Source organism: Podarcis erhardii (assembly GCF_964252035.2).
Source record: "Podarcis erhardii genome assembly, chromosome: 8".
Classification (NCBI taxonomy): Eukaryota; Metazoa; Chordata; class Lepidosauria; order Squamata; family Lacertidae; genus Podarcis; species Podarcis erhardii.
In genome coordinates this window covers 72,518,642-72,544,068 of record NC_138499.1, presented here as the reverse complement: position 1 = coordinate 72,544,068, position 25,427 = coordinate 72,518,642, and the positions used below count along the sequence as shown (strand labels likewise).

General features: G+C 43.3%; 1 protein-coding gene and 1 long non-coding RNA gene across 3 annotated transcripts in view; one reads left to right on the top strand and one right to left on the bottom strand.

Annotated features, from left to right (window-relative positions):
* CDH9 (cadherin 9) overlaps window positions 1–25,427 on the bottom strand; it is a 148,984-nt gene that overhangs the window by 2,148 nt on the left and 121,409 nt on the right. Inside the window, exons 6-11 of one of the 2 annotated variants that reach the window (XM_081873027.1) lie at window positions 23,946–24,133; window positions 19,449–19,702; window positions 18,401–18,537; window positions 16,522–16,643; window positions 5,544–5,661; window positions 5,196–5,447 (exon numbers count right to left, since the gene is read on the bottom strand). In XM_081873027.1, the coding sequence (XP_081729153.1) occupies window positions 5,196–5,447; window positions 5,544–5,661; window positions 16,522–16,643; window positions 18,401–18,537; window positions 19,449–19,702; window positions 23,946–24,133 (1,071 nt within the window). Of the gene's footprint in view, window positions 1–5,195; window positions 5,448–5,543; window positions 5,662–7,115; window positions 9,234–16,521; window positions 16,644–18,400; window positions 18,538–19,448; window positions 19,703–23,945; window positions 24,134–25,427 lie in introns of those variants that run through there. The other variant, XM_081873028.1, reaches the window with a different exon arrangement.
* LOC309348106 lies at window positions 2,942–5,384 on the top strand. The gene is made up of 2 exons (XR_014159150.1): window positions 2,942–4,211; window positions 5,162–5,384. It is a non-coding gene; the product is annotated as an uncharacterized lncRNA (long non-coding RNA).

The window sequence follows — 25,427 nt, the reverse complement described above, 5'->3', positions numbered from 1 at the left end:
AAGGGTCTTATGATGATCTGACAATCAGCAGATTGTAGGTCTTTGGAAAATTCCAATTGCTATTTGAACTGGGCCAGTTTGTTTTTTTTACCTGCATCACACTCCACATCCTCTATTTCCCTCTATACATAAAAATGTAAGGCTGTCATCATGCTGTAGTTTGCCAGTTGGTGGCCATACCAACTCTAGCATGTTGGAACTGTTTAATGGAGGAGGGTTGACTGCACATGTGCGCAGCGAGGTTTCATGGAAGCAGAGCGCACTTTGGCAAACTGCTCTGTGAAGCTCCTCCCACCCTTTGTTAAATGCAACTGCATAAGGTTCAATGGAGGGGGAAGGCACTTCACAGCATGGTTTGGCAGAGTGCTCTGTGGGGTGATTCTCTCCCTCTATTAAACATTGATACGGCGAGGCTTAATGGAGGAGGGAGATGATTCAGAAAACCATTTTCCAGAGTGCCTGCCCCTCCTTTAAAAGGGTTTGTGGCAAGCTGTGCGGGGATAGTTGAGGGGGTGGGTAATGTGTAAAGGGTTTAGTCAGGTGTAAATGGAACAGGGTATGGCGAGTACTGTCAGTTTGCATTTCTTGGTACAGAAAGTACAGTGGTACCTCTGGATGCGAACGGGATCCGTTCCGGAGCCCTGTTCACATCCAGAAGCGAACGCAACCCGCGTCCATGCATGCGAGGGTCGTGATTTGCCGCTTCCGTGCATGCGCATGACATCATTTTGACCGTCTGTGCATGCACAAGCGGTGGAACCCAGAAGTAACATGCTCTGTTACTTCCGGGTAGCCGCAGCGCACAACCCGAAAATACTTATCCTGAAGCTATCCTGAGGTATGACTGTGTTGGTCTGATGTTTCTTTCCTATTCTACCTAGTTCAAGAGTGTTCTGGAAGGTTTCTTTCAATGAGAAAGATGCAGGAAGAAGGTTTCTGATGTTTGGGTTATTCCTTCTGGGAAGCTGAGTACAGCTGGTTTAAACTGGTTCTGTTATCCTTTCCGTCAAGGTCATGCTGACTATAATAGTCAGGTCAGGAGGAGCCTGGGTTTCACACTTTCTATCTCTATGTTCTGGTGTGGTGTTCTGTTCTGTATGCTGTAGTTTAAGTTAAGTCTGCTGCAACTGGATTTCTTATGGACTGTGCCAATCCTGGATTCGTGACCATTATGCCCATTTGCCTTCAGCAGCAAGTAGAACAAGCAGGGAGAGGAGCCCCATTGTAGGTCAGGTAGGCATGGCTTGGTCAAAATAATAATAATAATAATAATAATAATAATAATAATAATAATAATGTATTTATACCCTGCCCATCTGGCTGGGTTTCCCCAGCCACTCTGGGTGGCTTCCAACAAAACACTAAAATACAATAACCTATTAAAGATTAAAAGCTTCCCTAAACAGGGCTGCCTTCAGATGTCTTCTAAAAGTTTGGTAGTTATTTTTCTCTTTGACATCTGGTGGGAGGGCGTTCCACAGGGCGGGTGCCACTACCAAGAAGGCCCTCTGCCTGGTTCCCTGTAACTTGGCTTCTTGTAGCGAGGGAACCACCAGAAGGCCCTCGGTGCTGGACCTCAGTGTCCGGGCAAAATGGCCTTGTGGGCCAAGTGGGGAGGCCTCAAGGGGCTAATTAGCTTCATGGACAAGAAACTTCTGGTCCTCGGTGTAGACTGTACTGAACAAGACGGACCAATGGTGTGACTCAATATCAGGCAGCTTCCTATGCACCTATGAGCATCATCAGGTGGGGTGGGGTGGGGTGACACCTTTGCTGGCATTTAGGAGGGAAAGCTAGCTGGTCTGCTCTCAGAACGCTCTGCATGCATTTGGTGCCCGTGGGTACCAAATGACTCAACCAAGGTTATATTGTAGTGAGGATGTTGCTGAAGCAAGTTGACCAATAAATGTGCATGGTCTATTCTACACATGCTGTTTTCACAAACAAGTTTTAGAGAACCTTGGCACTTCCCTTTTGCCTTCACTACAAAGAATACTCTCCCTGGCTCTTCAGTCTATTCAGTTATCCCCCTTTAGCACTCTTCTTTGTTGTTGTTATGGGCAACACATCAAGTTTCATACTTCAACAGTTAAAAGCATGATCCTTAGAGGAGGTGCCCTCTTATTAGAGAAGTGCCTTCTTCTGCATTTGTATTTGGGACTTTTTATGAACTTGTAAAAGCTCATCATAAATTTAATTGCTGCATTAAACAGCAGGAAACGACACAACATGCCAGGGTGCTTTTAGTTCATCTTCAGCTGCACTTACATTCCTTTGGTGATGGGTTGCTTTCTGCCCTTCGAAACAAACTATAATGTTATAATTATTGAGTGGTAGTCAGTGAACTTTTACTGAAGGGGAGATCTATTGAAATTTATGAACATGACTAAGTTAGTGCCACAGTTGTGCTAGTGCCAAGTTCCACTAACACAACAAGGCTTTGGTTCCTCTCCTTTCCTACCATGCCTGCCCCTAAATTGATTCTGGGAAGTTATGAAAAGCCCCAGAACTGCAGAGGGCTGGGGAGGAGAAGCATGGGTACGCAAGAGTTTCTTGGTGTCTGAAAGTTGTGGTGACACCAGACATGCTTCCCTGATGAGATCATTCCTGGATGTTCTGAAGCAGTACTCACCCCCAAATAAATACAATGTATGTCTAAAAATGCAAATTTTGAAAGAAAATGTATTTAGAAAATGGCTCCCTTGGGGGGGGGGCTGCGTTGCGGGCGGCAACCCGAGACCTCCCAGTGACCTGGCTGTGGGCAGAGGGATGCTACCCACATCACTAGGACTCCCAGCCGCCGCGTCACGCCCCCTGGCTGACCAATCGGGTTAGCCGGGGGGACGTGACCACGTGGCATTTAAACTGCAGCACGGCTGGGAAGGGCAGCCTCCATTTGTCTCCTCCATCGGATCTCCCAGCCCGCCCACCGTCTTTTCTTGGCTATGACCTTGCTACGACTAATGTCAGTTGCCTGGTTGTTGGGGCCAGGTAGGAATTTTTCCACTTGCCAAATTGGCACCAGCCATTTGGTTTTTGCCTACCTAGTAGCAATCATACAACTTTGTAAGGTTAGGCATTAGGTAAGCCTTGTCATGAGAGGGGCAGTTGCTGCTTCTGGCCTGGCCCTCCACATTAAGGGTATGCTGTTAAAGGGATTTGGGGGTGTGGTTCCTGCCCAAAGCCTGGGCATGGGCTAGGGCCATGCCACGGCCCCATCGGTGACCTTGGGGGTACTCAATTGATGTATAACGTAGGGCTCCCCCTATCGGTGGTTGACCCTTACAGGACCCCTGCAGACGGGCAGGATTTGGGATATTGTCTTGCTTCATCCAATTGCCTAAGCCAGACTGCTCACATCTGTAACCAATAACGTTGTGGCCTAAGTTATCCCATTAACCCAACATATTCGTGTCTGTGTGCTTATTTCTGAGGGAGCTGTGGGGCCTAGGGCCTCGCCACACAAATGTTTCCCCTCCATCTTTTCTCCCCATGCACCTGCTAAATATCTTTTGGAGTTCCCACAAGCTTCCAGATCAGATCTGAGGAGGGCACAAGGGGGCATGGGGAGAAGAGAAGAGGGGAGGTTCCATTGTGCAAATATACAACCTTGTGCTAATGGAACCAGTTCATTGGGTGCCACGCATTAGGTTTGAAAATATGTATTTAAATATGTATTATATGCACATTTTATTACAGTTTTTCTTTTGAATTCTGCATGTATTCGGAAACTGGATGAAGTAGACTTATGGGTGAAGACATGAGAAAGTGATGTGTACGAGAAATAGACTGATGTGTCAATTCCTAATTTGATACTACAGATCTCAGACACTGCAAGGATCTTCATTTTTCTAGCTTTGTTAATTAACCACTAATTGGGAGAAGGCCACCTGAATTGGACCTTGGATTAATTTGTATGCTGCACAGAACTACATCAAACTAAGATGCCTCTGGCACTTTTTTTTTCAACTTGTGACCCCAACTAGGTGAAACTTTCTTCCTTTTGATCTTAGTGTTGATAAGTCTCACACAAACAAAGATTTGTGGTCTAACTTTGTGACATCACAATGAATGATGGGAGGATGCAGCTCTTCAGGCTGACATATGGCCAAGAGGCAGCATTGTCCACAGTCACTACAAGCAAAGCAGAGACATGGCCGTTTCTCAGAAAGTAAAGATCATTCCTGACATAGGCCATTCCCACTTCACTGGTATGTCAAAGTTGGCAGAAATGCTCATACATCATGACTTTCACCCCCTCAGCATGTTAGATAGTATGCAATATTATTCAATATAAGTATCCTTATATCTCAGTTGGTGTTTGAACTATGGGAATCTGGCAGAATTCCCTTGATCTCTTTGCAATGAGCTTTGGGGCTGTTGATCAGAGACATAGGATGGCACACATCCACCTGGTGGGTTATACAGAGGTACTGTTGAACCCATGTATGAACCATTTTCATTTTCCAAAAATGCCAATTTAAAGAATGAGCATGTGAAATGTATGTTTCGGATGTGTAAGCTATGTTACTTTTCCAAAACAGCCATTTCGAGTCTCAGCAAGTACAACATGTTGTTTTGCATGTTCCTTCACTAGTATCAAAACATCAGCTGGTTACAGCTGACCTACACAACTGAGCATTGGGACACAGCTGGCACTGTGGTCTAAACCACCAAGCCTCTTGGGTTTGCCGATTGTAAGGTCAGCAGTACAAATCCTCTCGATGGGGTGAGCTTCCATTTCGCTGTCCCAGCTCCTGTCAACCTAGCAGTTCAAAAGCATGCCAGTGTGAGTAAATAGATAGGTACTGCTGTGGCGGGAAGGTAAACAACGTTTCTGTGTGCTCTGGCTTTCATCACGGTGTTCTGTTACACCAGAAGCAGTTTAGTCCTGCTGGCCACATGGCCCAGAAAAACTGTCTGCAGAGAAACACTAGCTCCCTTGGCCTGAAAGCATAAATGAGTGCCGCACCCCATAGTCAAATTCGACTGGACTTCACTGTCCAGGGGTCCTTTACCTTACAGAACTGAGCCAACCTATCCCCATATTAAAGCACCTCTTAACTTGATTTGTGCAGGTCTGGAAAAAGGAATAACTAGAAGTTGGCCCCTAGGGCAAATATCCTCTTCCCCTTGTCTGGACATTTTAATCATTTTTCAGATGTAAAGCAAGAGAAGGGGACTGAATCACCTACCCAGGAGAATCACGATGCAGAGCAGAATGGCAATGAGGGCTCCTGTGCTAAGACCCGCTGGAAGGAGCAAAGCTTCAGCATTGCAAGACTGCATGTTCCCTCGGCTGTCACAGGTGCACACCCGGATAGTCAGTGTGCCAGTGCTGCTTTGGATGGGGTAGTCATTGTCAAATATTACCACTGGCAGGACATAGGTGCTCATTTTATTCCGGCTGTATCCATTCCTTCTTGTTATGACGCCTGCTGTGTTATCTGAACCAGAAGACCAAGAGAAATGGAAACTCACATTAGGAATCTTTATGTGCAGGGATGAAAACAGGGCACCTAGAGCTAATAATTAGAGCCTACCTTTGTTGTCCACGATGGAGAAGTTTGGATGGACTGTGTATTCTGGCACCAGCTCAAAAAAGAATTTGTGTCCACGTGGTGGCTCATCCTTGTCCACAGCACTAATGGTTTGTATGAGCTGCCAGGAAACATGGGAACATGTTGTGAGAAACTTAAAACCACCTTTGCATGCTCTAATTCTGAAATACCTGAAATGACTTCAGAAGAACCAGATCAATGGCATTTTACTACTGTTGTGTGGAGTTCATACTGGAGATTGGTTTACGGATAAGGCACAACTCAGAACACCTGTGAGGGAATGTTTCTCACTGCTTGCCGTCTATTGCCCTAGCACAGTTCTTTTCACACTGTGTTGCAGAAAACCATGGGGTTTGTTGGAAGTTTATAAGGAGTCGCTCAATAAGAGGATCAGTAAATTCCTTCCTATGTCAAAATGGTATTCCTGATGCTTAGAATCTCTGTCTTTGCACACTTGGAAATCCCTGCCTTCCACTTTCTACTGCAGTAGGTGCAAAACCACCTCCACCCATGCATTTATTTGTGGCACCCATATGTCAATTCAAGTTGTTCGACTTTGTATCCTCCTCAGAGCACACAAACAATGGCTTGCTCTTAGCTTCAGCAGGCAGCCCTTGGTGCTCTGTATAATACTCAAAGCCCTGATTGGCAAGCTCAACAGCGACCTTCTGGAATCTCCAGCCACTTCTAATGCCTCACATTACAATTACAGCTACTCCACATGCACTACCCACTGTCAAGTAGATTTCAAGTCCCTGTTCAAGTCACAGGGATGAAGCAGAATGCTCAGCTGGAGCTGCGAGGGGACGGAAAGAGGGGGGGAAGTAAGCCCTATGCAATGCTAGCTGAAGGGCGATACTGGCAGACTCAAAAAGACAAGCTAGTCCACTTCATCTTTATCTGAAAAGACAAAAGAGCTGACACGAAATGCCGAGAGTGAGCATGGGGAAGTGGGAGGGGAAATCCTACAAACCAAACATGCACTGAAATGTCTTGGTGTCTATATGTCTATGCATACATACGTACATATATGAACAAGTTCCCAATATTCTGCCATGCTTTAGAGCAGAGGTTACCAAACTTATTTGGCCTGCTGCCCCCTTTACAAAACAACAACAACTCAGTGCCCCTGGAAATTCAACTTCTCTAAGCGAACAAACAGAAAGATACAGTGACAAATTTGTGGGTTTTTTATGTTTCTATATTTCTACCTACGTCCTACAACATAGTAAAGTTGCAATCCACTTCCTGGGCCTGGCTCAAGCCAAAAATGGTTCACCCAAGCCCAGGAAAACTCCTTGCTGCCAGCACAACTGCTGAATCTGGGGGTTGTTGCCCTCCATCCCACAATGGTGCCTGACCTGGCAGTAAGCATCAGTACACAGCATACAACTGTACAAACAGTTGTTCAAAATTCTCTTCTCTTCTCTTCTTTCTTTATTCTTGTTCTGCCTGTTTATTTTTATTCAGTGCCCCCCAATTGCATCCGAAGCTACTACCACCCCCTGAATTGTCCCAGTACCACCCCAGGGTGCAGTGTCGCCCACTTTGGGAACACACTGCTTTAGAGTGATTAAATGAGAAAACCAGTGAGCGGCTCAGTTTTGGATCAGGAACATGTTCCAGATTGGAACCCCACAGCTGCTTCTCCCAAATAAAAGTAGTGTGGTTAAGAACATCACATATTCAATGGCCCCAAGATGGGAGCAGATTTGATTCTTAATAGCTAGAGCCTACACCCACCACATTACAAGAACCCCTTTAGCAAGCATTCACCCCCCATAAATAAATAAATAGTGCTCCTTTCATGTTCCTGCCTATGAAATTGGTCTTTTCAGTGGTGGCTGCTTCCCCTCAAGTCTAGTGGGATGCAATGCAGGTAGCCCAAACAGTTGGTGGAGACTGAGGCAATGACACTTGGAGCCAAGTAATTCTAGTTAGTTCCTCCCTGCTGTTCTACAAGGGCAATACTGAGATGAAGGAGGAGGAAGAAGCAGCTGACAGGCATTAGGAAGGATGGGACGTAAATGCTTACAATATCAATGATACTACAAGCGTAAGAACCATTATCTGTGTGTAGGGGCCCTTGCAGTCTTTAAGACTTCATTCAACACATAGACACTCATGCACTAAATGATGTTCAAAAGACAGAGCTTCTTAACTGGTGAAGGACCAACGAAGGGGGAAAATAAGAGTCTCTTTAGTACTGTGTGAATGCTGCAATTGAGTGAAGGAAACCTGAAGAGTGTTTATTGGGTCTAGAAATCAGTTTGCTGAGCATCAGGTTCCATTTTAAAATACAGGAGCAAGTTTCCAGTCTTCATGGCTGTGACGATCTATGTGGAAATGTGCAGGGCAGTAGTTGATGGCTTGATGGGGCTGAGCTGCTCACCTGAACTCCCTCTGTTTCTGTCATTGTTGGATACTGCGATGGAGAGGAATGCCAATCCAGCATACCTGCCAGTGCGTTTTCACTGTACCAACCTTTCTGCTCCCAGCATACAGCAGTGATGCAAACAGAGGAAGACCAGATGAGTGGCACAGACCTGCCATGCTGTCTGCTGCTCATGGAAGACAAGGCTTGCTAAAATCTTGGGAATCAGAGGGTTTGCATATTCAGAAAGGTTTCTAGGCGAAGGAGGGGGTGCTTCTGTCCCCTGCATAGCTCATTGTCACTTCCTCTGCCTGACTAGCAAACCCAGAGCCAATTATGCAAGACAGTAAAATAAAACAAAAAGCAGAAGCAATTATGTGGAATAAAAGATGCAAATTCATTTGATGTGGAAATTGAAGAATTGAGCTTTCCTTGGTGCTGAATTAGGATTACTTTACACATCATTTCACATTAAAAAAATAACAACAGCCAACAGTAACAACAGCATGGACTATAAACAGCTCTGGATATAAATACACAGATCTTCATTTTGGAGTCAGCGGTCACCTGGGTTTAGCTGCAGCAATTGTGTATTCTATGAGTAAGCCGCAGAACAGGTGAAATGGGATGTTAATGCATTTTCACTGACACCTCTTGCCAAGAAATGACCCAAAACTTAGGACAGTGTCCACAAGGCAAGCATGAAAAATTGTTTCTGGGTGAAATTATCTATCTCTCATAAACAGGCTATTTTTAGGCAAGTTAGTGAGTTTAAAAAAACAAACAAAAATTCTCTCATAAATCTTAATAGAAGATCACCAGAAAGTGTCATTCCCTGCTCACTGCATAACTCTATTTTTGTAGATAAGGCTTTCCTGTTGCAATTGAGAGAAAGAAGAAGAGTGGAAAAAAAAAAAAAAACTCCTCTGTGAGTTATCCACCCACATAATGTAGTTGTGGCAGGACCATGAAGAAATATATTGCACTTGGCAACACACATTTTGAATATGTTTCCACAATCCTCCATGCTTCATAAAACAACCTTATTGTCAAAGCTGATCTTTTATTTGAATTGTTGATTTTGTTTTTTTCCAGAGTCGCTGCTACCTGTTTAATTCCCCCTGCAGCAAAAATGGCAAGTACAACGGGCTAGATGAGGGGGTGGGGGGTCAAATAGCTGTCAGCATTTTCAACCTCTGTGTCATGATCAAGCCCTGCAATTTTTCTTGAAGTATACAGGAAAAGTCTTCTCATATAAGCATCAAAACAGCAAGAGAAAACTTCCCCTTTGTAGAGGCCTGCAAAACAACAAAACTAAGATAAGCAAGTTAATTAAAAAGGGATGTAATTAGATCCCTGCAATTACTGCCTTGAGGAATGCAAGGAGAAAATGTCTAACTAGAAGACAAATTCTAACAATTTATCATAAGGCTGTTAGGCCCCCCAGTGTGGGATGGGTGAATCTGTTGGTTATGGTTTCTCTCAGTTTCTCATGTTCCCAATATTAAATTCATTTCTTCACATTTCCACATCAGTTTGAAATCATCATTTAAAGGTCCTCATGGAAATTCATCTGCGTTTTTGTGTGATTTTCTCCCAATACAGACAGTAGTAAGCAATGTAGCCTAATGTACACATTTCCACAAAGCATTTTCCCCTAGCATGATATGTATTGTGTTATTTTCATGAATATGTGCATTTTTTGTAAACTCTTTATCCTATTTTATGCATTTTTGTACACATGGCTGGGGACTGCATTGTCAAATTTGGTGACGTGGGGATTTTGAAGGATTCCTGTGTTTCACTGCGCATATAGTTTTGGACAATGCTATTTTTCTGGAAAAAGAGGTGTCAGAACTCACAATCAACACCTCCCTCATTATCTTAGAATGGCAATAGCCATTAGGAATTGAGTTCCGGCAAGTTCCGGCTGAAAAAAAGCTCTGGTTCTGGAAAGTGTGAATTAGGTAAGATCAACTTTAAATGAAAGCTGAACTGCATTCTAACCGCTCCACACAGGGGTGAACGAAGACGCTGTGACGCCCGGGGTGGGCCATCATTACGTAGGGCGCATGTGTAGTGTCACTACGTACAACGCATGCGCAGTACATAGCGACGTTGCACATGCACTGTACATAGCAGTTTGCTGCCGGCGGTGCTCCAGTGCCTTACGGACGGTACCAAGATCTTCTGCTCGCGGCTGCAGCCATGAATGGAGGATCCTCTACATGCAGCTGTAGCGGCGATGGAGGGATCCCACCGCTGTCCGTATGGTGCTCGAGCAGTGCCGGTGGCAAACTGCTATGTATAGCGCATGGGCATCGTCGTTTTGTACAGCGCATGCGTGTGATGCCACACATGTGCTGTACATAGCGGTTTGCTGCTGGTGCCGGGATCCTCTGCTTGTGGCTGCATCCACGAACGGCGGATCCTCCACATGTGACTGCGGCGGCGCAGCCCCCACGGGGCTGCCTTCTTGTCATCCCCCCAGACATGGCACCCGGGACACACCGCCCCCCGCCCCCGTTGCGATGCCACTGCCTCCACACACAATCTGGGACAATGCTTGTACAGATGCCACACAAATGTAAATATTGAGGATCAATTCTGGCTCTTTCACAAAAGTCAGGTTTTTCCCCCTCAGTATAAAAAAAGCAACGTGTGGAGCTGGTACAATATTCTGGAATACTAGCTGATGAATGATGATGTTATTTGTCAGACTCCAACCACCTCCCCCCCCCCAAAAAAAACCACCCCAGTAGCCATACCACTATATATGTTGTTTCATGTACAATGGTACCTTGGGTTACATAAGCTTCAGGTTACATACGCTTCAGGTTACAGACTCTGCTAACCCAGAAATATTACCTTGGGTTAAGAACTTTGCTTCAGGATGAGAACAGAAATCATGCTCCGGCGGCGTGGCGGCAACAGGAGGCCCCATTAGCTAAAGTGGTGCTTCAGGTTAAGAACAGTTTCAGATTAAGAACAGACCTCCAGAATGAATTAAGTACTTAACCCGAGGTACCACTGTACCTTTAAGTAAGTGAGCTACAAGTATTTCCACCTTCACTCTGAAAATGTAGGGAATGTTAATGGAAGTTTGCAATTCCTATGTCATTGTGTGGCCAAGTGCCATCACCAGTGTGTATATATATATATATATATATATATATATATATATATATATATGCTTTCGTAGATTTTCACGGGTACAGGAATGCAGGTTTTGGTGTCCTCGGGTGTCTTCCCGTGTAAAAGTTGGGGTGTCTAGGCGACGTTTCGACGAGGTCTCACTCGTCATCTTCAGGCTGGTGCTTTCGGCTTCTTGTTACTGGAACAGAGCAGGATCTCAGTGTTTGAGTTCCTATAAATACTGTAGAGGGGGTGTGGTGTATAGCCTCCAATGTTCTGGGCAGAGAGGAAGTTCCCAGGCTAGTGTGCCTTTTCTTCTTTTGTTCCTTAATTACTTGAGAGATATCTTGAGTGATTTCTTGAGTGATATCCTGAGTACCACTTAGGTGGGTCATTAGGTGTGGATTAGTTGTTAAAGTCTTTGTGTCTTGACCTCTTGAACTTTGTGAAGAGTTTTCCTGAGAAGATGGCTGTACTGTACTTAGTTGTGCTCTGGCTTGGCTTCGTGTATAGGGGCGAGCTGTGGTTTTGTGGCTTGTGTCAGCCAGATCTGTGTAGGGATTGCAGGGTGGTGCAGCATCCGGAGGTGCCACCATGGATTGGCTACTGGATGGTGTCTGTAATTCATCTGTGGAGAGGGTCTGGGTTTGGGTCTGGTGTGGTTGATTGGTGTTGGCGTTCTGTGTGCCTCTGGATCTGGTGTCAGTTTTTGTGGGGAGGGCTAATTTCCAGATGTCTGGCAAGCGGGATGTGTCGTCACGCTTGTTCATGTTGTGAGGGTGTTTCTCTATCTCGATGGCTTCCATGATTATTCTCTTGTGGTGATGTTCCGTGTTAAAGAGCAATTTGGAATCTGCAAAATTAATTTCGTGTCCTGTTTCTTTCATGTGTTGGAAAAGAGAGGAAGTTTTTTCTTCTTTTTTGACGGCATTCTTGTGTTCTGCGATACGTGCATTTATTCGTCTGTTTGTTTGTCCAATGTACGTGGCTGGGCAGACTTTGCAGGGTATTTCATAGATCCCTTGGTTTTCCAACTGGATTTTATCCTTGGGGTTTCTGAGGATATTGGCTATTTTTTGGTTGGTGCAAAAGGCTGTTTTGATATTGTGTTTATGGAGGATTTTGCTAATTTTATCTGTAGTGCCCTTGATATAAGGAAGGAGGGCCATGCCATTGTTTTCTTCTGTGTCTTGGTTTTTGGGGGGTGTTTCCTTTTGGATTAGCTTCGTAATCCTGTTTTGCTGGTATCTGTACATGGAACACTTTGAAACCAATGCTTTAGACAAGTCAGAACACAAACCCAAACTTTGGCTCAGATATGTTGACGACACCTTTGTAATTTGGCCACACGGGAAAGAAAAACTGGATAGCTTCCTCACACATCTCAACAACTTACACCCCAAAATACAATTCACTATGGAAATAGAAGCCAACAACCAACTTCCCTTCCTTGACGTCCTAATCTACAAAAAACCTGATGGCTCCCTAGGACACACTATCTACCGGAAAAAAACACACACCAACCGCTACTTACATGCACAATCACACCACCACCCTGCACAAATAAACTCCGTAGCCAAGACTCTCATCTCCAGAACCAAACGCCTGGCTGACAAAGACCACTTGACAACTGAGTTACAGAATCTCTCAAACGTGTTAATTGCCAATGGATACCAGCAAAACAGGATTACGAAGCTAATCCAAAAGGAAACACCCCCCAAAAACCAAGACACAGAAGAAAACAATGGCATGGCCCTCCTTCCTTATATCAAGGGCACTACAGATAAAATTAGCAAAATCCTCCATAAACACAATATCAAAACAGCCTTTTGCACCAACCAAAAAATAGCCAATATCCTCAGAAACCCCAAGGATAAAATCCAGTTGGAAAACCAAGGGATCTATGAAATACCCTGCAAAGTCTGCCCAGCCACGTACATTGGACAAACAAACAGACGAATAAATGCACGTATCGCAGAACACAAGAATGCCGTCAAAAAAGAAGAAAAAACTTCCTCTCTTTTCCAACACATGAAAGAAACAGGACACGAAATTAATTTTGCAGATTCCAAATTGCTCTTTAACACGGAACATCACCACAAGAGAATAATCATGGAAGCCATCGAGATAGAGAAACACCCTCACAACATGAACAAGCGTGACGACACATCCCGCTTGCCAGACATCTGGAAATTAGCCCTCCCCACAAAAACTGACACCAGATCCAGAGGCACACAGAACGCCAACACCAATCAACCACACCAGACCCAAACCCAGACCCTCTCCACAGATGAATTACAGACACCATCCAGTAGCCAATCCATGGTGGCACCTCCGGATGCTGCACCACCCTGCAATCCCTACACAGATCTGGCTGACACAAGCCACAAAACCACAGCTCGCCCCTATACACGAAGCCAAGCCAGAGCACAACTAAGTACAGTACAGCCATCTTCTCAGGAAAACTCTTCACAAAGTTCAAGAGGTCAAGACACAAAGACTTTAACAACTAATCCACACCTAATGACCCACCTAAGTGGTACTCAGGATATCACTCAAGAAATCACTCAAGATATCTCTCAAGTAATTAAGGAACAAAAGAAGAAAAGGCACACTAGCCTGGGAACTTCCTCTCTGCCCAGAACATTGGAGGCTATACACCACACCCCCTCTACAGTATTTATAGGAACTCAAACACTGAGATCCTGCTCTGTTCCAGTAACAAGAAGCCGAAAGCACCAGCCTGAAGATGACGAGTGAGACCTCGTAGAAACGTCGCCTAGACACCCCAACTTTTACACGGGAAGACACCCGAGGACACCAAAACCTGCATATATATATATATATATATATATATATATATATATATATATTACACACACACACACACACACACACACATACTGGGGAGGGGGAATGTCTGATTTATCCATTTTACTTGCGAAGATGTTTTTCTAGTGTGGTGTCTCATTATCTGCGTCTTCAGTATTTAAGAATAAAAAAGTTTGTTTCTTGCTGAAGCAGCGGCAGTGCAAATTTATGCTTCAGCAAGAAACAAACCTATACTAGCGAGGTGCATCTATTGTAGTCAACACTTCAAAAAACTTTGTGTGCATCAGGCCTGTACATTTGTTGCACTGTTAAAGGTCTGAGGCTTATGAGGCCAGTGTGTTTGCTGCTTCCTGCCTTCATTGCAATTACATAAACCATAGGGGAAACCACTCAAATCATACCTCCTGCGTCCAGCCTTGGACTCCATGTTGTTTTTACAGTTCTGTGCATTCCCAGAGCAGCACAAAATAGAAGCAAGGAATATCAGCAACCCTACCTCTCACGTTAAATAAGAATTGAGCTGGAGTCACTTCGAGATGCTGTATCATTAAACATCTGTCTATTTAATGTCTGATATTCTGTGTTGCCTAACATTGCAATTGAGCAAGTATAACCATGGGCTATTATGAAGCTGTGAAGGCTAATATCCTGCCTTTCAGTTTTTCCAAGATTTGAAGACCATAATCTTTCCACTAATAATTAGGTGAAGATGATGCATTTGGTTAGTACACAATGAATGTCCACAATAAAGGCAAAGCATAGGAATCTTATTTGACTACTATATCATGAGATGCAAAAAGAAGGATGTGGACTGTTCATACCACACCTTGTACCTTTTTTTTTAACCACACAGTACAGTAACTTGGCAAGCTAAGGTGTTGGATTCGGGGCACCATTGATGCACAGCAAATTGACATTTATTTATGGTGGTGTGCATTTTTGGAACTAAGTTTAAATAGTGATATTGTGCATGTGTCTTTATTAGGATGGAGACACTGTCCATGCAGTTTTGTTATCCAAGAATTAGGAAAAGTGCAAATTTTGAAGGGTGTCCGTGTTATGGTTTGTGCTTTGTTTCAGAGAGCTAGGCTGGTTCATCTTTAAATGTGAACTGAATCAAAAGCCTCCCCCATGCTTATTGTTAACTAACCCTTTGGCGGTCTTCACCCTGAAAAATATACATGAAGTATCAAAGTAATTTTAGCCAAAGCATGTAATTCTACCTGTTCACCCTGAGGCAGATATTGATTACCTGCCTGGTGTTGGATACACCCCCTGAAACCCCTCATCAAGCCTAGGTCTCTTTCAAGCTGCAATATTTTCCCTTTAGCGGTCTTGGTGTGGATGCATCTTGGGTAGGCAAAATGGACCCAGATATTAATGCTTGGGTCTTGAATACAGATTTGTGTCATATGCAGTAACATTGAAATATTAAGAAAGTAGAAGTCCTTTTAAAAAAGAAGTAGTATTGCCTTCTTGCTTTTGCTTCTGACAAAAAACCCCCACAGCAGTCTGCATTAGTTAGCTGATAGTCAAAATCTATACAGTTGTGCCTTGGAAGTCGAAAGGAATCCATTCTGGAAGTCCATTTGACTTCCAAAACATTCAGAAACCAAAGTGCAGCTTCTGATTGGCTGCAGGAAGCTCCTGCAGCCAATAATAATAACAAAATAATAATCAGAAGCTGTGGAAGCCCTGTCGGATGTTCAGGTTCCAAAGAACGTTCACAAACTGGAACACTCACTTCCGGGTTTGCAGCGTTTGGGAGTCAAAACATCTGAGTACCTAGGTGTTTGGAATCCAAAGTATGACTGTATAGTCCTTAGACCAGGGGTTGTCAGCCTGGTCCCTACTGCCCACTAGTGGGAGTTTCAGGATTCTAGGTGGGTGGTAGGGAGTTCTATGGCACAAGCTGAATCCTCCTTCCATCGAGCACTGGTGGGAGGTAAGGAAATTTTACCATCCAGAAAGATGCATTAGTGGGCAGTAGGTATAAAAAGGTTGACTACCCCTGCCTTAGACACATATCAGTTTAGAGCAGTAGTTCCCAATTGGTGGTCTGCGGACCCCAGGGAGTCCATGGCACCATTCACATTATAATTATTATTTCTTATAATACATAACAAAAACTACCATAGAGATATCAAAATTTTGAAAAGTAGGGGATCCATGGTTTGGCCCTTGAAAACAGGGGGTCTGCAGTGCTTAGCTAATTGGGAACCACTGGTTTATAGAATGGAACAATTAATTCAGTAACTTTTTTTCTACAGTCGTAAAATGTTGTTATGTCTATTAGTAGTAGTAGTAGTAGCAGCAGCAGCAGCAGTAGTAGTAATTATATCCCACTCTTCCTCTCAAAGGAGCACACATATTCAATTATTATCGTAATTTTACATACTGCCTTTTTATCAAATAGTCAGTGTGGCCAGCTATAAAAGAGATGAAATCAAAATGCTTAGACAAACAAAATGTGTGACTTAGGGGGATTAAAAAATATGACCCTTTCCCCCATCTCTACCAATCAAGCACGGGTCAGACTGCCACTATGGATTGATCTAAGTGCAGAAAGTGTTGAGATTTCATCTACAAGTTTGTTGGTAACAGTAAATATGCATTTACCTGTCCCGCTTTTGCATTTTCACAAACAAAAGTTTCATAGTACTTGGCAAATTCTGGTGCGTGGTCATTTATATCTAAAATCCGGATGAAAATGGGAGCCTGGGTACTTTGCTTGGGGTTGCCTGAAACAGAAACAATAGCCACAATCTTATACCATAATTCCACTATTTCTGATGTTGCAGTGTGAGTGCTGATCCTTATGTAGCAAAAACCACCCACCTTGCCAGAGGGAGGAAACAGCATATCTGGCAGAACCCCGAGGTTTGCAGAAGTACATAATTTATATTTTTAAAAAGCCATCCCAAGTTTTCCCCAAATCCTGGAGGGGCGGGTCAAGGAACAAAGGGTGTATGTGTACATTCATATGCAGAGCAGGGGAATGGAATTGCAGTCTAACAAGACTGTTACCTTGTTTTTTTTTGTTGTTGTTTTCTAATCTTTCATCTTGTTATTTATTAAGGCTGTTACCTGAATCTCAGCTAGAGATGAGGACACAATCACAGCCCATCCCTACTCTCTCCCCAGCAAGTCGTTGAGCTGCTAGCCCACCAGAGCTTCCCTAACCTGCCCCCTTTACTTTCACTGCACTACTACCTCGTTCAAAGCTCTGCCTTCTCAGGGACTGGGTAGTCTCCTGCTTGAAGGCCCAAAGTGTACCTTCACAGATCAGAAGACTTTCCCACTTCGGGAAGCCCCCATTCCCAAGAAAGGAGATATATGAAGTCACCAAGGTTTTGTGCATTATATCTGAAAATAGAGCAAGGCTGGTGTTTGGGGTTCCAACCTTCCCCTGTATCTTCATCTTCCAGAGACTTTATTTTTCAGAAGGAATTAAGTTTATTGCTGAAACTCTTGGGCTGTTACCAGTTGTTGGTGGCTTGGTGGGGAGCCACTGTTCACATGACCTCTGGTCATTCATGTGACTGCTGCATACTGAGAATCAGAGGGGGTGGGTAAGGCAGAAACGAGGTCGATGCAGTGCAAACATATCTGTGAGAATACCGAATTGGCTCTGTCAATGTATTAGCACCACACGAACCTCATCACTCTTTCTCTACCTCCCACAGCCAGAATAGAACTGAGAGAGTGAGAGAGTGAGAGTGAGAGAGAGTGTTGAGCAAATCTAAGAGACATGACAACATACACATATTTTGCTACCAGTTCGGCAATAGATCTATTAGTCCTCTCAAGAAAGATACACAAAAGGGCCTCTAAATATTGACTGGAGAACCATCTCATAAGAGGATATATTAGGTGTTGTTATTGAACCCCCTGATAAAAACTACAGTAACACACAAGAGACCATTTCAACCCCTGGGTGGTTCTATAAACAGCATATTCTCTTTTATGATTTATAATGTAACCCTATGCATGTCTACTCAGAAATAAGTCCCACTTACACCCAGCTGGCTTACACCCAGAGAAGTGTACATAGAATTGCAGTCTAAGTGTTAAACTGTAACAATACATTTTGCATGGATCTGTAAAATTTTAAAACAACATATATTGTTACAGTACTATATGTGACACGTGGGGATTGTCTAACAAAATATTTACACTAGCCCAACAACTTTTAGCTGTATGAAGTAATTGCGTTACATGCTACTCTCCCCACACCTCCCCACATGTCAACTAAATCTTCTCCAGAGGGTTGGGGGGAAAGTCAGAGCAGATTTAGGGTGGTGTGGAAGTTACATTGTGCAGCTAAAAGTCATTGCACTATCATAGCTATTTAGTTGGATACTGCCCAGAATATATTGTTGCAGTACTGGGTGTGATATTGTGCAGATATATATATATATATATATATATATATATATATATATATATATATATGGAAACACTTAAAACCATGCAACAGGATGCACCTGCCACTTACTGATTTCAGTTGCTATGACAGTGAGATTGTGCCATGGGGCCGCTTCTCGGTCAAGTGTCTTTGAGACAAATATGGACCCATTTCCTGAGTGGATGTTGAATATTCTGTCCAAATCAGTGTGCCGATCCAAAGTATATCTGTCAAATTACAACACAGGCTGCCTCTTGGTCTTCTAGTCATACTGTGATTTTAATTAATTTTTTGAACATTTAACAGAGGTTTAAAATAGTGCACTTTATAACCAGTATATAAGTACACACACACACACACACACACACACACACACACACACAAAATCTAACTGCTGTGCTACCCAAAATACGTCACTAAATATTTTTACATCAAAATGGAGTTGAACCTTACAGTAAAAGTTGGGAAGAAACCAGAATCCAAACATCCAAACAACTGAATGCCAGATGTAAAAGCTCTGTAATATTATAACTGAAATAGATGAATCTATGAATTGAACATATCATTTAAAATATAAACACAATGTGAAGAACCAAGATTCTTACTGAGTTATGCATCAAATAATGAAATTCACAACTCTGTAACAACAAAACAGCTATGTGAATTTCCACTGAAGTAAACATAACTATTCAAAAAGAAGTGATATTTGGACTGGTCTAGAAAAATGGTAGGAAATCACATGTTGCAGTTTTACTGCTGAAGATTTTGGCCTTTTAAGTTGCCTTGATAAGAGACTACTTTTGAGCTACCTTCATCCAATTTACTTATATGTCACTTTTCCAAATAATGCTCAAAGTGGCACACAAGAACCATACATAATCCATTCTGACCTCCTTAGTGTAACACATAATAATAAAATGTTAACAACATTAATAGCAATAATTATAGTAATGTGGACCTATCCTTATTGAAATTAGTAAGCACTTCAATAATATCTTCAAATCATGAAATTTCAACAATGGCTGTTAAGCAAGATTTAAGGTTTTATGCCTCCCTTTTTTCTTTTTCTTTCGTTAGATAAATGCAAGGACATTGCACACTTGATGCCTATTTGCACTGTTTGTGGAAGTTGACTTACTTTATTATGTTCCTTGCTGCATCCGGATCCTGAGCTACCACTTGCCCAATGATACTACCTTCCCTGGCATCTTCATCTACTTCTAGTAAATTAGAAGGTATGCTAAACACTGGCGGTTCGTCAATATCTTCCACATAAATTTTGACCAAGGCTGAGTCCTTAAATGGTCCCAGGTAGAAAAATCGCGGGTCAGGATGAACGTTGGTTGCCTCCACTTTTAGGACATATAGATTCTTCTTTTCGAAATCTAATTGCTTGCAGTCAAAGGTGGGGTGGGGGAGAAGAAATGGAAAAGAATGTCACACAGAAAAACAACTACATTTCAGAAGGATAACAAAGTAGAACTAGTACTGTTGGAAACCACTTTTTATAAATCTTTTTGCTAACTCTGAAATTTCTATCTGTCCTGTGCCCAGTCATACTACTAAGTGGTAGAGCACCTATTTTGCATGCAAAAGGTCCCAGGTTCCAGTCCTTGGATCTCCAGGTAAGACTGGAAATGTGAAGAGTGGCTGCCAATCAGGGCAGATAATACAGATCTACATGGGCTCAATGGCCTGACTTGCTATAAGGCAGATTACTGTGTTCTTATCTATCATCCACCAAGACAGCTTCCCAACTGTTCTATTCCATCACAACAAAATGACGACGACATGGTAATATGTTCTCGGTGGTCTTTTCTCAATTTCTGACAGTGTTTTGTGGGGGAAAGACGATAAATGAGGCAGTATCTTGCCACATTTTTACTCTTAGTAAATTTTTGTTATTACTTTAATGTGCTTAGGTAAAGGTAAAGGGACCCCTGACCATTAGGTCCAGTCGTGACCGACTCTGGGGTTGCGGCGCTCATCTCGCTTTATTGGCCGAGGAAGCCGGCGTACAGCATCCAGGTCATGTGGCCAGCATGACTAAGCCGCTTCTGGGGAACCAGAGCAGCGCACAGAAGCGCCGTTTACCTTCCCGCCAGAGCGGTACCTATTTATCTACTTGCACTTTGACGTGCTTTCAAACTGCTAGGTTGGCCAGAGTTAATGTGCTTAGATAATTTTTAAAGGCAGTGGGGAAAAGGCATAGAGCTAGCTACTAATACAATGTCCCACTTTTCAAAATGGTGCACCTACTCCTGCCTCCTCTAATTATATCCTCACAATGAATTTGTGAGGCTAGTTAGGTTGACAGATTTGGATTGGCCTAAGGTCACCCAGTGAGCTTCTTAACTGTGTAGGGAGTTGAACTTGGGTCTGCTCAGTCATAATGCAACACTAGGTATGTTCTCCCACTGCAAATTCTCCTTCCTCAGTCTTGTAAGACTTACGTGAGACATCCCATTTCCAGGTACAGTGGTACCTTGGTTGTCAAATGGCTTGGCTCCCAAACAAATCAGCTCCCAAACATCGCAAACCTGGAAGTGAGTGTTCTGGTTTGTGAACATTTTTTGGAAGCCGAACGTCTGACACAGCTTCCATGGCTTCCCATTGAATGCAGGAAGCTTCTGCAGCCAATAGGAAAGAGCGCCTTGGTTTTCAAATGGTTCTGGGAGTCGAATGGACTCCCGGAATGGAGTAAGTTCGACAACCAAGGTACTACTGTACTAGTATGTTTGACTCATTTAGTTTTAGTTCCTGCTTTCCACAATAACAGATATACCATTTACCACTGTGAAGATACTTCCATAGTTTAAATTTTGTGAAAGGGAACTCTCACCAAGCAACTTTCCATCTCCTCTTGGCCTGTGTTGCAGTTGCTGGCTGCTATTTCTTGTCCCAGCTTTTGAAGCAGAGAGGTGAATAATATCCCATTTTCAGACTTTTCTTATAACCAGAACATGTTAGACAATGCGTGAACCAAGTTTTCAATGTCATCTTGGGGAAGTACACTCACAATTTTGATTCATCCATTCAGCGTGAATTTGTGAGAGCGAAGTATCATTATGTATTTGTTATACCAATCTTCAAAACCTATGCACCAGACTCATACAAAATTCTGGTATTTATTTCAGAGTACATTCCATTGAAATCAATGAAACTTACTTACCCAAATGAATGGGCTTAGGGATTGGAGCCTTAATTGCTGCAATAATGATCTCTGAAATAAAAATGGCTCTGATAAAGGCTCCTCGTCAACTTAATTTTGCCTACTGTGGCATTTTTTAAAAGTTTTGTTTGGGGTGGGTGTGTTGGTTCTTATATATCCATCAATACAAATCACTGTTTCATCTCTCTGAGATCTGCCAAAACACACTGCATGTTGCATGCACCATTAGCTGCAATCCACAAAATCAATGACTAATTGCTGTTGACTCAAAATTACACCCATTCTAAACATAGTCCTGTAACAATCAGTGGAATATATATATATGAGCCAGAAATTGTTCTCATTTAGGATAAATCTTGGCACCTTCAGGATGCTCATTTTTAACTAAAGCTGAACTCAGCAAAGAGAGAAAAAACGTTCATCAGGGGAAGATCAGGAAAGAAAAGAGGATGTTTGGCTTTGCCCAGATCTCCTCCTGTTCACCCACTTAACCCAGAAAATGCCACTGACAACCCCCCATAATAATATTACAAAGGGGATATGGAGTTTTGAATGGCACATTCATTAACATTTAGTTTGGCCCTTGGAATTACAGTGTAAAACTATGTGATGTTGTACTGACACAAAGTAAACCTAAACCCAGAAAGGCAACTGGAATTTTAGTAAAACTGTTCCTGCTTTGCTGTCACTTAAACTTGTGAATTTAATTGGGTGACTGTTACTATGGCTCTTACATTTCTTGGGAGATGATGGTGAATTGTCAGAGGTGAAGGAGCAGTGCAAGCTACTCTCCATACAACCTCCAATATGAACTGGGCCTGCCCTGTGAGCACTTGGATTAGGCAGACCATGCTCCATCTCACATGATCTCCTCTAGGCTTTCCATTTTGATGGATTTGGCTTGTGTGAAGGGCACAGTTCAAGTAGGGTCCATCTGTATAGTGGAGAGCATTGATCCACCAAGGTACTGCTGTGCTGTTCTGGATCAATATATCAACCAGTGAAGAGTTATAGTAGTCTATGGGTAACCTGTGCTTTGGGTTACTACTCTCTTGTAACCTCATAGTGTTAAATTTGATGAAGTTATCCCGTTAGTGTAAGGACTTCTGCCTGTGCAATAGGACTTCATCTCCCTCTTCTCTTCACCCGCCCAACCCCCAATCAGCTCTGGAGGGTTGGGGTGTGTGGAAATCCTAGAACAGTCTTGGGAGGGGGGGCGCAGGTGTGCACAGGGAGAGGAGAGAGGGGAAGTCTTGTTGCACATGTGGGATTCCTTGTGCTAATGGGATAACTTGATTGGACACATATATCCCATTGTTTGTAGGGCATGTGGTCTCCACTACAGCAGAAAGCTGTCCAAATATACTAATGTGCATGCAATTTAACTCCTGCCTAGCTGCGAGCTATAACACATACTGTAGAGGCACATACCACACTGTTGAAGATAAATAATATGTCTATCCTGCAACCTCCTTGCACTATGGAGAGACAGGGTATAGATTTGCTCTGACACACAAATTATTATTTTTCTCTCTGTCTTTTAAGATAACCTATGAGTAGAAGCCATCTGTACGCTAGCAAGTGGGAGATCAAGAGAGACCTGAAAGCCGATGCCCTGGGCCAGCAGTTCCTTACAGGAATTTGCCCACAGAATTTCTTGACCTGCAGGTGTTTCTTCATCTATTTGACTGGAGAAGACAGCCAACAGGCATGCAGGAAGAACACAGGGATGAAGCATCCCCCCAAAAAGCTTGAGACTGTTAAGATCCCATCAAAATATTTATTAGTAAGGCAAGAGGAAGCCTTAGAACCCAAGTATTGCTAACACAATTTCAATTTGTGCCCATCTCCTTTAAAGGAAAGCAGTAGCTATAAGTCCACATTAAATTTATGTGTGTTCACACACACACACACACACACACACACACACACACACACATATATATATATATCTGTTTGACAGAGTCCAGGCAGCAGGGAAGGTCTCATTAGTAGACCAAAAGCTGCCCATGGAATGTGCTCATTAGAGGCTGGAATTCCTCAGACCTCTATCTTTAGGACCAGATTTCATAGTTTGGCTGTCTCCATTCACTGCAAACCAAACGGCAAGAGTTCACCTGGTGGGCTGCTTTGTGAAACTAACCACCCTCCCTTACCCTGACATATCCATCCTTCAGAAGTTGTCATGCAGGGATGTCTGAATGCATCTGACAGGCCTGAGCTCCCAAGGATATCTCTATAGGTGAACTGACATACTCAAAACAAAACAAAAAAAAACCCATACCACAAGTTCTGAAGTTTAACGGTTACCTGGCAATGAAAAGAAGAAGAACAGACATAATATGCTAGCTTCTCTGCAGCTGACCTCACAGGGAACCTTCTCCTCCCTCCTGTCTGGGAGAAAACACACACCCTAAGACCTGGAGTGCTAAGTCCAATAAAAGAGAAGGAGGAAAAATAAACCTTTTTGACAGTTATAATCCCTTCCTGTGTGTCCTTGTCAGTGATGATATCAAAGACGTCCGATCCATCGCCGGGAGCTATGCTGTACTCAATCTCAGCGTTTTCACCCATATCAGGGTCATTGGCTTTTATCCTGCCAAGCGAAGTTCCGAGTGGTGCAGACTCCAGGGAGCTGAACTGATATGTGCCTGGGAAATAAAACAACAACGCAAGAAACTTGTGTGAGAGAGAGTGTGAGCGTGCACATTCATAGGTGTTTCATCTGCATACATAATTTTAAAATGGCATGAGAAGAAACAGAGAAGGCTCCTCAGTGGCCTGGTGAGTTGAGGAAAGCACCACAAGGCAAGAGTTAATCTGAACACAGTGGTAAGGAGTACCTGTCAGAGACAAGAGATTTTTTTTTTCTTGTGGTGGGAAAAGATTGTGCTGCTTCAAAAGCCTCTTACCGCTACTTTTCTTGCAAATGTTTAGAAATTCAAATGCAAATAGGAACCCTGCAGTGGTTACGGCACTAACTGTCTAGTGCCATTAATGATCTCCACCCCCTATTTTGAAAATTAAATCTAAAAGCAAGAATGGTTTCTTTAGTTTACAAAGCCTCAGAAACTGGTGGATCTTGGAAATGGAACTGCCACTGGATTTTGCCTGAAGCAAAATCTGAGGTGGTTTTGGATGGCTCTGTTCAGGCAACACACGTGTTGGACTTTTAAAAAGAAGTCCTCTCTTTTTAATGTAAATAAGCCCAAATTTCTCAGTAGGGTTTGTCACCTTTCTGCTCAAGGATGGGGTAAAGTCAGGTAACATTCAGCTGATCTGTGTGGATATTACATAGTTCAAAGTAAGATCAGCTTTCCAAGCAAGCAGTGGGAAATTCAGTATGCGGGCTCTAATTAGAAACCTGAGCATAGCAGTTTGCTCACTTTTAACGTTGGTTGCCTTCAGAGTTGTAGGGGAAATCTGAGTGCATCTGGAAAACTTGCCTAGATCAAATAATCCTTTGTAAAAGTCCAGGTTGTCACTCAGGACTTCTGAGGAAAAGCTGAGTGCTCACATACAAAGTGAAGGATGCACAACATCACAGCAGCCCAAAATTTCTTATAGCACAATCCAAACCTTCTGTCCCCAGTGGGTGGGGTTTTGCCACTGCTAATGCACCTTTACAACTCATGATGGAATGATTGTTTGCAAGCTGGCACAGCGATTGGGCTCGCTGCCATCACATGACATCGGTGTGCTCAGCTTGGGATCCAATGGATCCCAGGCCAGCTCAGCCTCACCTGCCTCCAGAAGGCCTGATTTCAAGACCACCTGCTGTTTTCTGGAGTGGGAATCCCACTGATGGCACTGCCACCTACCTGTTTGATAGGCAGTAGGGGAATGCTGTACTGATGCTTGCGTCACTATGTTGGTAATGGCTAGCAGGAGGCTGGTTTAGCTGGGGACGGGACAACACCCAGGGCTGTCTTAAGCATATGCGGC